At 52.4% G+C, this 15418-nt stretch overlaps 2 protein-coding genes across 15 annotated transcripts in view; both read right to left on the bottom strand.

The window, feature by feature from the left end:
* UCK1 (uridine-cytidine kinase 1) overlaps nt 1-15418 on the bottom strand; it is a 117309-nt gene that overhangs the window by 49946 nt on the left and 51945 nt on the right. The window lies entirely within an intron of this gene.
* Nucleotides 10546-15418, bottom strand: part of RAPGEF1 (Rap guanine nucleotide exchange factor 1) — a 159884-nt gene continuing 155011 nt past the window's right edge. For all 14 annotated transcript variants that reach the window (XM_050759739.1, XM_050759731.1, XM_050759733.1 and 11 more), the window contains 2 exons: nt 14012-14140; nt 10546-13397 (listed from right to left, as the gene is read on the bottom strand). In XM_050759739.1, the coding sequence (XP_050615696.1) occupies nt 13247-13397; nt 14012-14140 (280 nt within the window). In that variant the 3' untranslated portion in view covers nt 10546-13246. The remainder of the gene's footprint in view (nt 13398-14011; nt 14141-15418) is intronic.

The raw sequence follows: 15418 nt of genomic DNA, 5'->3' as shown, positions 1-15418 counted from the left end.
ACATAGCGAGTGTTCATTTATCCACCTGTTTACTCTTTTTGTTGCTCTTCCATTCTCTCCTGCCAAGTGTGATCTTCCATTTGGGATCATTCCCCTTCTGCCTGAGACAGTCTAGTCTTTGCTTAGTGTGGGTCTGCCAGTGGTGAGTTGTCTGTTTTTGTTCATCTCACAGTATCTTTGATTTTGCTGGCATTCTTGAAAGGTATTTTCAGTGAGCATAGAATTTTGGGTGGTGGTCCTATTCTTTCGGCATTGAAGAAGATACCATTCCCTTATCTTCTGGCCTCAATCGTTTCTGTTGAGGAGTCTAATTGTGGCTCCTTTGAAGGTAATGGGCCCTTTTTCCCCTTATGGTTGCTTAAAAATTTCTTTTTCTCTTTGGTTTTCAAAAGCTTAACCATGCTGTGCTTTGGTGTATTCTTCTTCTTATCCTGCTTGGGGTTCATGAGGCTTCTTGAATCCAAGGCTTGATGCTTCCAGTCAAGGACTGATCAGGAGACTTACAGAGTAATTTGGACAGGAAAAGATTAATATAAAGAATAACCTGAAGAGAAGAGAAACTGTGAGTGCTAAAGAATGCTCTAGGGCTGAAGGTGAGTACCCAAGAAGGAAAAACTTAGGAGGGCCCAATCCCCATGGCTGGGATTGAGAAGTCACCAGAGAAGGTCTGAGTGCACCCCACTGGGAGGTAGCACTCAATGGGCCCCTGGGCCAGAGCTGGCTCACTGGGCTGGGCAAGTCCCTTTGAGGTGCAGGTGGGCTGAGGTTGGTGGGCGGCCATGCATTGGGAGTTGGGGTGTTGGGAACCTGCTGGCCAGCAGAGTGGCACAAGGGTGAGGTGTGCATTACCTATGCCTGGAGGGCCCCAGCAAGGTGGCCACCCTACCAGCACTGGGGCCGAAGTGACAGGTGCACGGTAGGGGCAGGTCTCCACACACGCCTCTAGCAGACACTGAGCCAGAGCAAGGACAAAAGGCCAGGGCCTTCCTCCAGCAGTGTCTCTCCAGCATCTCTATTGACAGAACTTAACGTGCTCGCTGCAAAGGAGACGTCTTCATTGCAGAGCAGGTAATGAAGGGTGGACTCGGACATGAGGAGCGGTGACATGATAACTGGGCAATTGGTTTAGAAAAACTTTTTAAAAATAACAGCTTTGCCGGGCGCGGTGGCTCAAGCCTGTAATCCCAGCACTTTGGGAGGCCGAGACGGGCGGATCACGAGGTCGGGAGATCGAGACCATCCTGCTAACACGGTGAAACCCCGTCTCTACTAAAAAATACAAAAAACTAGCCGGGCGAGGTGGTGGGTGCCTGTAGTCCCAGCTACTCGGGAGGCTGAGGCAGGAGAATGGCGTGAACCCGGGAGGCGGAGCTTGCAGTGAGCTGAGATCCGGCCACTGCACTCCAGCCTGGGCGACAGAGAGAGACTCCGTCTCAAAAAAAAAAAAAAAAAATAAAATAAAATAAAATAAAATAAAATAAAATAACAACTTTATTGAGGTATAATCTACATATCACAACATTTACTCATTTATGATTCAGTTATTTTTAAATCTGCAGAACTGTGCAACTAGCACCATGATCCAATTTTTAAAAGTTTCCATCATCCCCAAAGATCATTCATGTACCCCTTTTGAGTTGGAGTCTCGCTCTGTCACCCAGGCTGGAGTGCAGTGGTGCGATCTCGGCTCACTGCAACCTCTGCCTCCCACGTTTAAGCGATTCTTATGCGTCAGCCTTCTGAGTAGCTAGAATTACAGGCGTGTGCCACGCTGGGCTAATTTATATATATAATATATATATATGTTTTTTTTTTTCTTCCTGAGAGGGAGTCTCGATCTGTCGCCCAAGCTGGACTGCAGTGGTGTGATCTTGGCTCACTGCAACCTCCACCTCCTGGGATCAAGCAATTCTCCTTCCTTGACCTCCTGAGTAGCTGGGACTACAGGTGCCCGCCACCATGCCCAGCTGATTTTTGTATTTTAGTAGAGACAGGGTTTCCTTCTGTTTGCCAGACTGATCTCGTACTCCTGACCTCAAGTGGTCTGCTCACCTCAGCCTCCCAACGTGCTAGGATTGCAGGCATGAGCCACCACGTAATTTTTGTATTTTTAGTAGAGATGGGGTTTCACCATATTGACCAGGCTGGTCTCAAACTCCTGACTTCAGGTGATCCGCCTGCCTCGGGCTCCCAAAGTGCTGAGGTTATAGGCGTGAGCCACCGCGCCTGGTCCCTCATGCCCTTTTTCTAGTCTGTTTCCACTTCCAGACAACCAGAAGTGTCTCTGGACACTTCATATAAATGGAATCATGTGATACTGCACTCTTTGCATCTGACTTCTTTCATGTCCATGTTTCTTTCTTTTTTTTGTTTTTTGAGACAGAGTCTTGCTCTGTCGCCAGCCTGGAGTACAGTGGCGCAATCTTGGCTCACTACAACCTCCATCTCCCAGATTTGAGTGATTCGCCTGCCTCAGCCTCCCAAGTAGCTGGGACTACAGGCGTCCGCCACCACGCGCAGCTAATTTTTGTATTTTTAGTAGAGACAGGGTTTCACTATGTTGGCCAGGATGGTCTTGATCTCTCTTTTTTTTTTTTTTTTTTTTGGGAGACGGAGTCTCGCTCTGTCGCCCAGGCTGGAGTGCAGTGGCCGGATCTCAGCTCACTGCAAGCTCCGCCTCCCGGGTCTACGCCATTCTCCTGCCTCAGCCTCCCGAGTAGCTGGGACTACAGGTGCCCGCCACCTCGCCCGGCTAGGTTTTTGTATTTTTTAGTAGAGACGGGGTTTCACTGTGTTAGCCAGGATGGTCTCGATCTCCTGACTCGTGATCCACCCGTCTCGGCCTCCCAAAGTGCTGGGATTACAGGCTTGAGCCACCGCGCCCGGCCGGTCTTGATCTCTTGACCTTGTGATTCACTCGCCTCAGCCTCCCAAAGTGCTGGGATTACAGGTGTGAGCCACCACGCCCAGCTTCCACATTTCTTTTTTTTTTTTGAGTTGGAGTCTCGCTCTGTGCAGTGGCACGATCTCGGCTCACTGCCACCTCCACCTCCTGGGTTCAAGCGAGCACGTCCAGCTAATTTTTGTATTTTTAGTAGAGACAGGGTTTCACCATGTTGGCCAGGCTGGTCTCGAACTCCTGACCTCAAGTGATCCACCTGCCTCGGCCTCTCAAAGTGCTGGGATTACAGGTGTGAGCCACTGCACCCGGCCATGTCCATGTTTTCAAGGCTCATCCATGTTGCAGCACGTGTCAGCTCATTCCTCGATTGCTGAAGTGTTCCATTGTATGGACATACCTCATTTTGTTAATCTTTTCACCAGCTGATGGACACTTGGGTCCTCTCCCCTTTTCGGCCAGTGTGAATAATTCTGCTGTGAACATTGATGTACACGTGAGGCATTCCTTGCTTCTGATGTGACCTTTTCCTTTCTGCTGGTCCACTTACCCTCAGGACTTCCATCCCTGCGTCTCCTCCTGCCTGGTTTGCTCCATCCTGTGTCTCTTCATGCTGCACTCTACCCACAGCGTCTTTTTTTTTTTTCGGAGATGTAGTCTCACTCTGTCTCCCAGGCTGGAGTGCAGTGGCGTGACCTCAGCTCACTGCAACTTCCGCCTCTTGGACTCTAAGTGATTCTCTTACCTCAGTCACCCAGGTAGCTGGAATTACAGGTGCCTGCCATCACACCCAGCTGATTTTTGTATTTTTAGTAGATATGGGGTTTCACCATGTTGGCCAGGTTGGTCTCGAACTCCTGATCTCAAGTAATCCACCTGCCTCGGCCTCCCAAAATATCGGGATTACAGGCGTGAGCCACTGTACCCGGCCCCCTCATAGCTTCTAACCTATCTCCAGTTTCCTAATTTTGCTCTTAAACAGTCATTGAGTTCTTCATATGAGGTATTTCTTGGTTTAGAATTTCCATTTGTCCTGTTTATATTTTCCAATTATTTGCCAAATTTCTCAGGCTTGTGTTACTCCTAGAACGCAGTTAAGCATTGCACATTCACACCCACATTTGAGAACTCCAAATTTCAGCCTTTGGGGGCTGAGTCTGTCAAATGCTTCTATTTTTCTTTTTAAGCAAGAAATGCTTGTGCCCTACCTTTTGCTGTATGTGAAAAATTAAGAAATAACTTGAGACCTAGGAGGATGTTAACTTCTCTAGTTTATTTTCTTCTTCTTCTTTTTTTTTTTTTGTAAGACAGAGTCTCGCTCTGTCGCCCAGGCTGGAGTGCAGTGGCGCGATCTCAGCTCACTGCAAGCTCCGCCTCCCGGGTTCACGTCATTCTCCTGCCTCAGCCTCCCGAGTAGCTGGGACTACAGGCGCCCACCACTACGCCCGGCTAACTTTTTTGTATTTTTAGTAGAGACGGGGTTTCACCGTGTTAGCCAGGATGGTCTCAATCTCCTGACCTCGTGATCTGCCCGTCTCAGCCTCCCAAAGTGCTGGGATTACAGGCTTGAGCCACCGCGCCCAGCCAAACCTCTCCAGTTTCTTTGCCTTTTGTTTCTGGCAGCTGCCTGGGTTGCTAGGTGTCCAGAATCATCTTAACCCAGTTTCAGGGACTGAGATGATTTGGAGCTGGCTCCATCCCTGTTGGTATACTTGTCATGGGTGCCCCTTCCACCTGCAGGGCACCTCCCTAAGGTTTCAATTCAAAGCCTGGTGAGTTATGGACTCTCCCCTTTTTTCCTTAACTACACTTTTGTCTGAAATTCTGCTCAGTTCCTGGGCCACCTCATCTGGAATTGTCAGACTCCCTTAACATTACATGGCCCCAGGTGTCAGGCTTCCCTCCTGTCTCTTCCTGAAGCCTGGCCCAGTAACTCTTCCTTCTCTCCTAGCTCTCTGATGACTTTAGGCAGAGTTTTATTATATATATTACATTATTATTATTATTATTATTATTATTTTTTGAGACGGAGTCTCGCTCTGTCACCCAGGCTGGAGTGCAGTGGCTGGATCTCAGCTCACTGCAAGCTCCGCCTCCCGGGTTCACGCCATTCTCCTGCCTCAGCCTCCCGAGTAGCTGGGACTACAGGCGCCTGCCACCTCGCCCGGCTAAGTTTTTGTATTTTTAGTAGAGACGGGGTTTCACTGTGTTACCCAGGATGGTCTCGATCTCCTGACCTCGTGATCCGCCCGTCTCGGCCTCCCAAAGTGCTGGGATTACAGGCTTGAGCCACCGCGCCTGGCCTATATATATTACATTATTATTTTATTTTTTGAGATCAAGTTTCGCCCTTGTCACCCAGGTTGGAGTGCAATGGCGTGATCTCAGCTCACTCCAACATCTGCCTCCCGTGTTTACGTGATTCTCCTGCCTCAGCCTCCCAAGTAGCTGGGATTATAGGAATGTGCCACCACACCTGGCTAATTTTGTATTTTTTTTTAGTAGAGACGGGGTTTCACCATGTTGGTCAGGATGGTCTTGATTTCCTAACCTTAAGTGATCCATCCGCTTTGGGCTCCCAAAGTGCTGGGATTACAGGTAAGAGCCACCTGACCTGGCCACAGGCAGGATTTTAAAATCTGATCAAGCTTTCCTAGGAGGACGGCTGGGTGGAATCGCCAGAGTGGTAATTCTTTAACACGTTAGAATTAACTTCATCAAGGACCACATAAAGTCCTTCTTTGATTTCCTTTGGAATAGTTTTGAATTTATACATTATCTGGGGGAGAAGTGACATCTTTACAAAAGTTGGCTGGCCGTGGTGGCTCATGCCTGTAATCCCAGCACTTTGGGAGGCCAAGGCAGGTGGATTGCTTGAGCCCAGGAGTGTGAGACCAGCTTGGGCAACATGGCAAAACCCTGTCTCTACTAAAAAAAAAAAAAAAAAGAGCTGGAGGTGGTGGCACACACCTGTAGTCCTAGCTACTGAGGAGGCTGAGGTGGGAGGATCACCTGAGCCCACGAATATGAGGCTGCAGTGAGCCGAGATCACACCATGGTACTGCAGCCTGGGTGACGGGAGTGAGACCCTGTCTCAAAAATCTCCCAGAAAGTTAATTTTCCTATCCACAAACATTCACACCTCTCAATTTATTAAGGTGTTTTTTATGGTTTTTAATAAAATCTGGTTTTTCCTATAAAGGTTTCACACATCTTTTGCTGGTCTAGGACCGTAAGACTTGTGATGCTAGTATAAATGGGGTCCTTTAAGATTACATTTTTTGAAGCCGGGCATGGTGGCACGTGCCTGTAGTCTGAGTTCCTTGGGAGGCTGAGGTGGGAGGACTGCTTGTGCCCAGAAGTTTGAGACTGCACTCCAGCCTGGGCAACAGAGCAAGACACCATTAAAAGAAACAAAAACAGGTCAGGCACGGTGGCTCATGCCTGTAATCCCAGTACTTTGGGAGGCCAAGGCCAGGGGATCACGCGGTCAGGAGATCGAGACCATCCTGGCTAACACGGTGAAACCCTGTCTCTACTAAAAATACAAAAAATTAGCCAGGCATAGTGGCAGTCACCTGTAGTCCCAGCTACTCAGGAGGCTGAGGCAGAAGAATGGTATGAACCTGGGAGGCAGAGCTTGCAGTGAACTGAGATCGCGCTGCTGCACTCTAGCTTGGGTGACAAAGCAGGACTCTGTCTCAAAAACAAAAAAACAAAAAAACACAAAAAACAAAACAAACCAAAAACAAAACAGAAAACCCAAAATCCTCAAAAACAAACAAAAAAAGGATTACATTTTCTGGTTGCTTATTGACTGTATATAGGAATATGTTTAACTTTTTACCTGGTTGTATAGCTAGCCACCTTGATAGATTTTCTTGTTCATCTCTCAGTTATTTACTTTTCTCACAACGTTGGCAAGGATCTCCAGTACAATGAACAGACAAGGAGTTACTGGAATCTTTCTCTTGTTTCTGATTTTAAAAGAAGCACTTTGAATATTTCACAATTAAGTATGTCTGTATAGGATCTTGGAAGGTAACCTTTATCAGATTAAAGAGGCTTTCTATTTCTAGTTAACAAAAAGGTTTTTTTTTTTTTTTGGCTGGCCGCGGTGGCTCACGCCTGGAATCCCTACACTTTGGGAAGCCGAGTTGAGTGGATCGCTTGAGCTCAGGAGTTCAAGACGAGCCTGGCCAACATGGTAAAACCTGGTGTCTACAAAGAATAAAAAATTAGCTGGGTGTGGCGGTGTGTGCCTGTAGTCCCAGCTACTTGGGAGGGTGAGGTGGATCGCTTGAGCCTGGGAGGTCGAGGTTGCAGTGAGCAGATGCCATGCACTCCAGCCTGGGGGACAAAAGTGAAACCCTGAATTTTTATTATTCATAATAAAAATAATGAATGGATGTTGCATTTTAAACAAAGGCTGTTCTGTGACTATTGCGGTGATTCTATGGCTTTCTTCCTTTCATTTGTTAACGTGGTATATTTGGGGGAAGTGAGGCCATGCCGCAAAAATAAACCCTGAAGTCTCCATAGCTTCATTTTTCATTCACGTCAAGCAAGCCCAACATGGGTGAGTGGGGTGGTCCCTGTCCAGGCTCCCCCAACTTCGGGCTCTGCCATCTTACCACCCAGACTCCAGGAGTACTGGGGGTAGGAAAGAGTAAGTACGGAGCCACGCAACAGTTCTTAAACGCCCAGCCCACAGTGACATGTGTCTGCCTCTCAGATCTCAGGCAGGGGCCTGGGAAGTGTAGTTCCCTGTGTGCCCAGGAAGGAGATGCAAACCAGATGTGTAGAGCCGCAGCGTCTAGCATGGGGGTCAGTGACGTTAACTGATTGAAATTATTCCATCCTTGCGTTTTTGAGATAAGCCCAACCTGGTCAGGAAGGACTGATTTTTATGTGATGCTGGTTTGGGGTTGCTAACATGATTTTATAAATTTTGTATCAGTATTCATACACTGGACTGACTTGTAATGATCTTGTACTGTCCTTGTCTTGATTCATTGTCAAGGTTATATTCCATTCATAAAACAAGTTTAGTGTTTCCTTTTTCTTTTCTTTTTTTTTTGAGACAGAGTCTCGCTCTGTTACCCAGGCTGGAGTGCAGTGGTACCATCTCAGTTCACTGCAACCTCCGCCTCCCATGTTCAAGCGATTCTCCTGCTTCAGCCTCCTGAGTAGCGGGGACTACAGGCGCCCGCCACCACGCCCGGCTAATTTTTGTATTTTTAGTAGAGATGGGGTTTCTTTTTTTTTTTTTTTTTTTTTTGAGACGGAGTCTCGCTCTGTAGCCCAGGCTGGAGTGCAGTGGCCGGATCTCAGCTCACTGCAAGCTCCGCCTCCCGGGTTCACGCCATTCTCCGGCCTCAGCCTCCCGAGTAGTTGGGACTACAGGCGCCCGCCACCTCGCCCGGAGATGGGGTTTCATCATGTTGGCCAGGCTGGCCTCGAACTCCTGACCTGAAGTGATCCGCCTGCCTCAGCCTCCCAAAGTGCTGGGATTAGAGGCGTGAGCCACTGCGCCCGGCCTGTGTGATTTTTCGATTAAGAGAAGTGAATGAGGTAAAGCAGTCTGTAGAGTGCTTGGTACTCCAAAATGCTCACCAGACCCTGTTCCAAGTATTAACTCATTGAAACTTTGTGAGACCTTAGGAAGTAGAGGCTGTTATTACCCCCACTTCTAGCTGGGGAAACTGGGAAGCAGAGAAGAAAACCACTTACCCAGGGTCTTTTTGCTTAGCTGCAGAGTCAGGACACAGCCCTTTGCAGCCAAGGCCATATTCCCCCAGACTGCTGGCAGCCAATGAGGGACTCAGATGGCCCGAGCCACATCTTGACTGCTTCCTAAATAATGCACTCCTAGTGAATGAATGAAAAAAAAAAAAAAATGGTTTGAATGAATGCTGGGGCCTGCCTCTCATCCCACAGGGGGACAGTGAGCAGTCAGCCATCATACCTCATTCTCCAGCCTTGCACTGCTGGGGGCGGGACCCAGCTTGTGGACCGCAAGGTCAGAGCAGGTGGGAGGCTTGGGGCCCTCGGCTCAGATACCTTCGGTGGGACTGCAGTTCTTGGCTGGAGCAGGCATCGGAGCCTCCTGGGTTACTGGCTAAGCACGCACACTCGCAGGCCCTGGGCGGGGACACTCTGCGGGTGGGGCGGAAGCCAAGGTGTTTCCTCCGTGACCATGGCGGCTCCCTTGCTGAATCTCGCGGTCTCGCTGAATCTCGCGGTCTCGCTGAATCTCGCGGTCTCGCTGAATCTCGCGGTCTCGCTGAATCTCGCGGTCTGCCGGTCACCAAAGACCAGGGTGGGTCACAGCAGCTGCTGCCCCGCCGTGCTGGTGGGAAGGCTGAGGCCTGAGGTCCATACCTGGCATGTCACCTACTGCTCACTGGGGTTGTTAGGGCCCGACCAGGTTCCTGGCAGGGGAGGGAGATGGGAGTGGAGGACTAAGGAGTGAACTGGTCTCTCTTGGGCCGCTGCAAGCTCATTGGTCAAACTGGACAAAAGCAGATTAGGAGGAGCCTGAGGCACGAGTGGCTGGAGTGGCTGAGCAATGTGCCAGAGGATTGCAACGAACAAAACAGAGAACCTGGGCTTCCATCCTCCGGGGTGGTGCCTGGCACACGGGCACTGCCAACAGCTGAGGGGACGGTGGATGCCTGCCTGATGCGGGGTCCCTTCTATCAGATCTTGTGATCGCTCCGGGAATACTTGGCCTCTCCCTTTAAAGGGACAGACTTAAGCTGCTGCCTTTGAGGGGGCATGAGGGGAGATGCTTCCTCCTCACCAGGTCCGACCTCTGCACGACCAAGTACAGAGAGATGCAGAGATCCTCGGCTTCCCCAGGGGCCGCTGTGGGGCTGAAAGCTGGGGACTGGGAACCAGGGTGAATATGAGGGCTGGCCCTGACTCCCGCCATCCCTGGGTGGCTATGCCGGGGTGCTTGGTCTCAGGTGCTAGTGTGGAAACCCTGGGGCACAGGTGGGCCATGGCATAGGGGTGGCTCTGGGAGGATAAGGAAGATAGGGAGATGGTGAATGGTCTCCCAGAACCATTGGGCCCTGTGCCTAACTCTGCATGGAGCGGACACAGCACACCTCAGGGCAGAGAAGGGACTGGAATCTCCAGGGCCTCCTCACTCCGACTCCTGTAAGTGCAGAGGCTTTGCTGTTCCTTGCTGGGGCTGGGCCCGAGCCTCTGCCGCTGCCTCCTGGGTGGCAGAGGACACACCGCAAAAGGCACACTATAAAGAGTGCTTCCGGGCCCTGAGGAGCAGTTCTAGAGCCTGCACTCCCGAATCCCACCCGAGGACGCCCTTTTCACCAGGACACTGGGGTGGGGGACTCTTTTGCATGAACCGACCTCCAGGAAACGAGCAATTCTTTGCCCAGTTGACTGCTTCTAGGGCACAAGGCTTAGGAGGGAAAGTTCTGGCGACATCCATTCCACTCAGCCACAACTACCCCAACGGCAGCGAGTGGGCCTGGGAATGCAGCTGAATGACCCTCAGCCTCCCAGAAGCCCTGCCTGCTACAGGGGTCTCAGAAAAGAGGTGGCGAGGCCAGCCCGGAGCAGGCTGGGCTGTCACTGTAACTGCACACACGCAGCTGGGCGTGGACATGACATTCGGCAGCTTTCGTCTGTGTTTATTTTTTTTCATATAAAAGTTACATGTTTGAAATGTCTGCAGGAAGATGCCACCATCAGACAGGTTAGCTGGGGCATATATATTACAATGTAACCCTGTGGAGGTCGTGGGGCTGGAGCGGGAGACGCTCCCCAGAATTGGGTTTAGGTCAGACATGGTGTGTGCCTGCCCCTCCTTGCCAACCCCGACACCTGCAGGTGAGGCCTGACCTCTGCAAGGAACGAGTCCTCTGCCTGGCTCCTGTCTGTTTGTGAAGACTGATTCCCACAACCTGCCCGGCCCCCCAGAAGGAACAGACGAGCCATGGCCAGGCCGCAGCACTGAGCACAGAGCTCAGCAATAACCAGGGCCAGGAGCAGGGGGCGCAGGGGCACGCCTGCCATCAATAAATGAGACATACATCGCACCTTGCCGTCCTCACGCAGGGAGCCCCGGGCACTGCTCATGTGCTGCCTGGGCCCCGCTGCTCAGACCACCAAGGGCTCCCAACAAGGGCCTGGGGAGTTGCTTGGGCACACTGGGGCCAGGCACAGGGTCTGTTCTGAATTCAGGGAAGGTGAAGAGACCCCACCTCCACCTGGCTCAAGCCCAAGAACAAGGCAGACAGAGCTGTGGACAGCACCCGACCACAGACACGGTTCCACCTGCTGCTGGGGGGAGAGGCCTGGTTTCTGAGGCTGCAGCATGGCACTGGCATTGCCTGTGCTCCAGAGGGGGACTCCTACGAGTCTCACAAATACAGGGAGAATTTCAGTTCGCACAAACCCAAGGGCCCTGTGTGCAGAGAGGCCCTCACACGCGCACAGCAGCATTCAACAGAGCTGGGCAAGGGAAGGGGAGAGAGAGGCAAGGATTGAAATGAAGGGACTTCAAAAAGAAGGAACAAACTAAAAACCCAACCCACACACAATACTGTTAATAAGCCAGCGACTCTACACACACACTCCTTAAATAATAAAGTGACAGGTCCCGGCTGGCCCTGCAGGACCACCGCCAGAGGGGGTCCCGCCGCCAGAGGGGGTCCCGCCTGCCACTGCACGGCTTTCCTCCCTCTATCTACAGGACAAACAAAACATGGGAGAGGGGAAAAAACCCACATTTTCTTCTTGATAAATGCTGTTCAAAAACCCACGAAGGACTCAAAGTGACATGGTTGTTTTAAAAAAAAAACCCAAATGATCAACAGATGTTGCTTTCTACGTTTTGCCTTTGTTCTGTTTGAACTGGGCTAAGCATAGTTAGACCCTGCTGTTCACTTGACCCTGCTGTCCTAAACCTGGGACAAATGAGCACTCATTCATGCACAGCAGACCCGGAGGCATGGGCTGGGGCAGCACGACTGGGTTCCCGCAGTGCCCTGCCTGCAGGCTCATGCTGGAGGCCACCGAGCCGGGTGGCACAGGGCAGGTTCTGTTTGCCAAGCGCCCCACAAGCCTTGCCCAGATTGTCAAGCTCAGCAGCGAGAACGGTTTTGACGAGGAGGAGGGAAAGAGCATCTGCTCTGCAAGCCGCTCTAGTGTGGCGAGAGTAGGGAGACGGCGCACCTGCTGCAGCTGCTACCTTAGGAGGCTCCTCCGCGGCCAGGCCTCTGCCTCCCTGCACCCCGAGGGCCCATTCGGGTGCCTCAGGGATGCCCTTCCCTCCCAGGGGCACTGACAGCACTGGCTGAAAGGTCTGAAGAGCCAGAGGAGGAGCCCTGCTGGCCGGCCCAGGATGGGGCGAGGAGGGAGGGAAGGCCAGGGGATGGGGAGGGACAGGAGATGGAGTTTAAGGCACACAGCGAGCGATGGAGGAGGGAGGTGCTGGCCTCTCCCCTCTGAACTAACTCCCCCAGGAGCTCAGCTCTGGCCTCAGTTTGGTGAGGTTCAGAAGACTCCCAGCAATAAAAAGTACTTCTTGGATGATCAAGTCCTCCCTTACTCCAGCCTCCTCTGCTCAGCTCCCCGGGTGGTGTGGGAAGGGCCCAGTGGCCTGGGGTGGGGGGTGAGGGGCGACAGGATGACAGACACTGCTGCTGCTCTCAGCGGGCAAGGGAGGCCCTGATGGCGCCAGTACCGCGGTGCAGAGCACCAGCTGCTAAGGGGTCACCTGCGTACCTTTCCGGGCCTGCTGCAAAGCTCACACCATCCTCCATGCAACAGAAGCGGAAGCGAGAAGTGAAAGGACCTCCTCCCAGTCTACTCTGCGTTCTGCCCACCCAGCTGCTCGCCCCCATTCCAGGGCCCCTGGAGGACAACCCACCCCAGAAGGCCTCCACTCATTTTCCATTTCAGAAGATTCAGGGACCCTGGAGCTCAGGGAGGGGCAGCACCCGCCACTTCCTTGGTCTGCTGATGAGGTCTCTGCTGCTCTCTCCCTGGAGGGGAGTGGGTGGAAGGGCAAGAGGGGAGAGATGGAAGTAAAAGCAGAAAACAAAACCAAACCAGAAAACCACCGGTTTGCAAATTGGCAACAAGACCTGCCTGCTGGCTGCAGAGGCCCACGGGTCTGCTCCCACAGAGGAGGGAGGCAGGAAGCGGCAGGCAGACTCCAGCTCCCGCCCGGCCCCGCTGAGGCCTGGCCAGCCTCGTGGCTCCGAGGCCGGGACTCCTGCCACCCGCCTAACAGGTCCAAGGTCCTCTCCGGTCTGGGAGCTGCCCTCCGCGCCCCTCGAGCATTCTCCTCGATCCCGGCGGCTGCTCCTAGGTCTTCTCTTCCCGGTCTGTTTTTCTCCTTGTTATGTTCCTGGGTTTAATTTTCAGAGAGAGTTCCCATAGGGCCTCCTCAGCCAGGTGGTCACTGAAGTCATTGAAGAAGTTTATAATGTCGTCGTTCCTCCGGATGTCATAGTGCCTGGTGCAGGGGATGGGGAGCAGTCAGTGAGCACCTGTGTGGGCTGGATGGCCCGATGGCGCCACCCTCCTGGACGGTGCCGTGGGGACCATCCCCACAACCTCGCAGGAGACGGATGCTGCAGGGGCTGCCATTAACCAACGTGACAAAGGGGGGATACCAGCACTCAAAGACAGTACCAGCATATGGAGCACAAACAGGGCCCTGAGGCTGGGCTGCTCAAAGGGAAGGGGCCCCAGGTGACCCCACTGCCCCCAACAATGCATGTCAGGGCCCGCCCTGGGGGAGCTCTGGTGCCTCCGAGTCAGGCAGGCCAGGGTTTGTCAGGCGCTTCTCACAGCAAGGTGGGCACCAGCTTCTGGTGTGTAAAATGGGAGGACGAGCTGTGCCGTCACGGGGTCCAGGCCCAGGGCCAGGCCTGGCATGGAGCCTGGTGGGCATGCTCTCAAGTCATCCTGGCAGAAACTGAAGGGCCTGGACTATATCCCTGCTCAGCAGGGGGCGGGTCCCTGGGTCCTCTGTGGCTCCCCCTCCCCTCGGCATCCCGGGCTATCTCTCCTTGGGTGTGGCCCAGGGCTCAGCTCTGCCCAGCCCCCCGGGGCAGCGGCACTCACGCTTGCTGGAAGCACCGCATGCTGTCGAGGATGTTGAACTGCTGCCACCGCTTGGAGAAGTTCACTTTCCCATCGATGTAGTCTGGGTTTCCCAGGTGAACGAAGGTCAGGTCCTGCAGGATCAGCCCCCTGGGAGGACCGGTTAGGAAGCCTGTTACTGCTACAGGGAGGGGCTGGTTTGGCAGCTGCTCACTGCGAGTCCTAGCGCCTGACACATGACTCTAGCCCTTGCTGCTTCCAAACCCCAGAGCAAACCAAAGAGCCAGTCTGGGGTGTCTGTCTTTCCCAGAACAAACTCCCTCCTCAGCCTCTGGCCTCTGGCTCCACAAGCACCTGCTGGGGCCCTCGGAAGCCAGTACAGCTGATGAGAAGCCTGAGGGTGACGTGGCTGCCATGGCTGCTAAAGTAACATTAAACAAATGAGCAGTAAAAAAAAAAAAAAAAAAAACCCCAAAAAAACCAAAACCCAAACCAGGGGGCAGGGGCGGAGATCTCCTTTTATTAACAGGTGTGGTGGGCTGGGTGTGATGGCTCATACCTGTAATCCCAGTTCTACAGGAGGCTGAGGCAGAAAGACTGAGCTCAAGAGTCTGAAAACGGCTAGGCTGGGTGTGGCGGCTCACACCTGTAATCCCAGCACTTTGGGAGGCCGAGGTAGGAGGATCACCTGAGGTCAGGAGTTTGAGCTCAACCTGGCCAACATGGTGAAACCCTGTCTCTACTAAAAATACAAAAAGTAGCTGGGCGTGGTGGTGCACGCCTGTAATCCCAGCTACTTGGGAGGCTGAGGCGGGGGAATTACTTGAACCTGGGAGGCGGAGGTTGCAGTGAGCCAAGATTGCGCCACTGCACTCCAGCCTGGGTAACAAGAATGTAACTCTGTCTCAAAAAAAAAAAAAATAAAAAATAAAAAAAGAGTTTGAAACCAGCATGGGCAACAGAGCAAGACCTCGTCCCTACAAAAAATACAAAAATTAGCTGGGCATGGTGGTGTGTGCCTGTAATCCCAGCTACTAAGGAGACTGATGCGGGAGGACTCCTTGAGCCCAGGAGTTAAAGGTTGCAGTGAGCTATGATTGCACCACTGCACTCCAGCCTGGGTGACAGAGACTCCGTCTTTATTAAACAAATAAAGAAACAGGCCGGGTGCGATGACTCACACCTGTAATCCCAGCACTTTGGGAGGCCAAGGCAGGTGGATCACCTGAGGTCAAGAGTTCGAGACTAGCCTGGCCAACACGGTGAAACCCTGTCTCTACTAAAAAAATACAAAAAAAAAAAAAAAAAAAATTAGCTGGGCATGGTTGCGCACGCCTGTAATCCCAGCTACTACTCAGGAGGCTGAGGTGGGAGAATTGCTTGAACTCAGGAGGCAGAGGTTGCAGTGAGCCAAGATCATGCCACTGC

This window comes from Macaca thibetana, chromosome 15, assembly GCF_024542745.1.
Source record: "Macaca thibetana thibetana isolate TM-01 chromosome 15, ASM2454274v1, whole genome shotgun sequence".
Classification (NCBI taxonomy): Eukaryota; Metazoa; Chordata; class Mammalia; order Primates; family Cercopithecidae; genus Macaca; species Macaca thibetana.
This window is presented reverse-complemented; position numbering and strand designations above follow the sequence as displayed.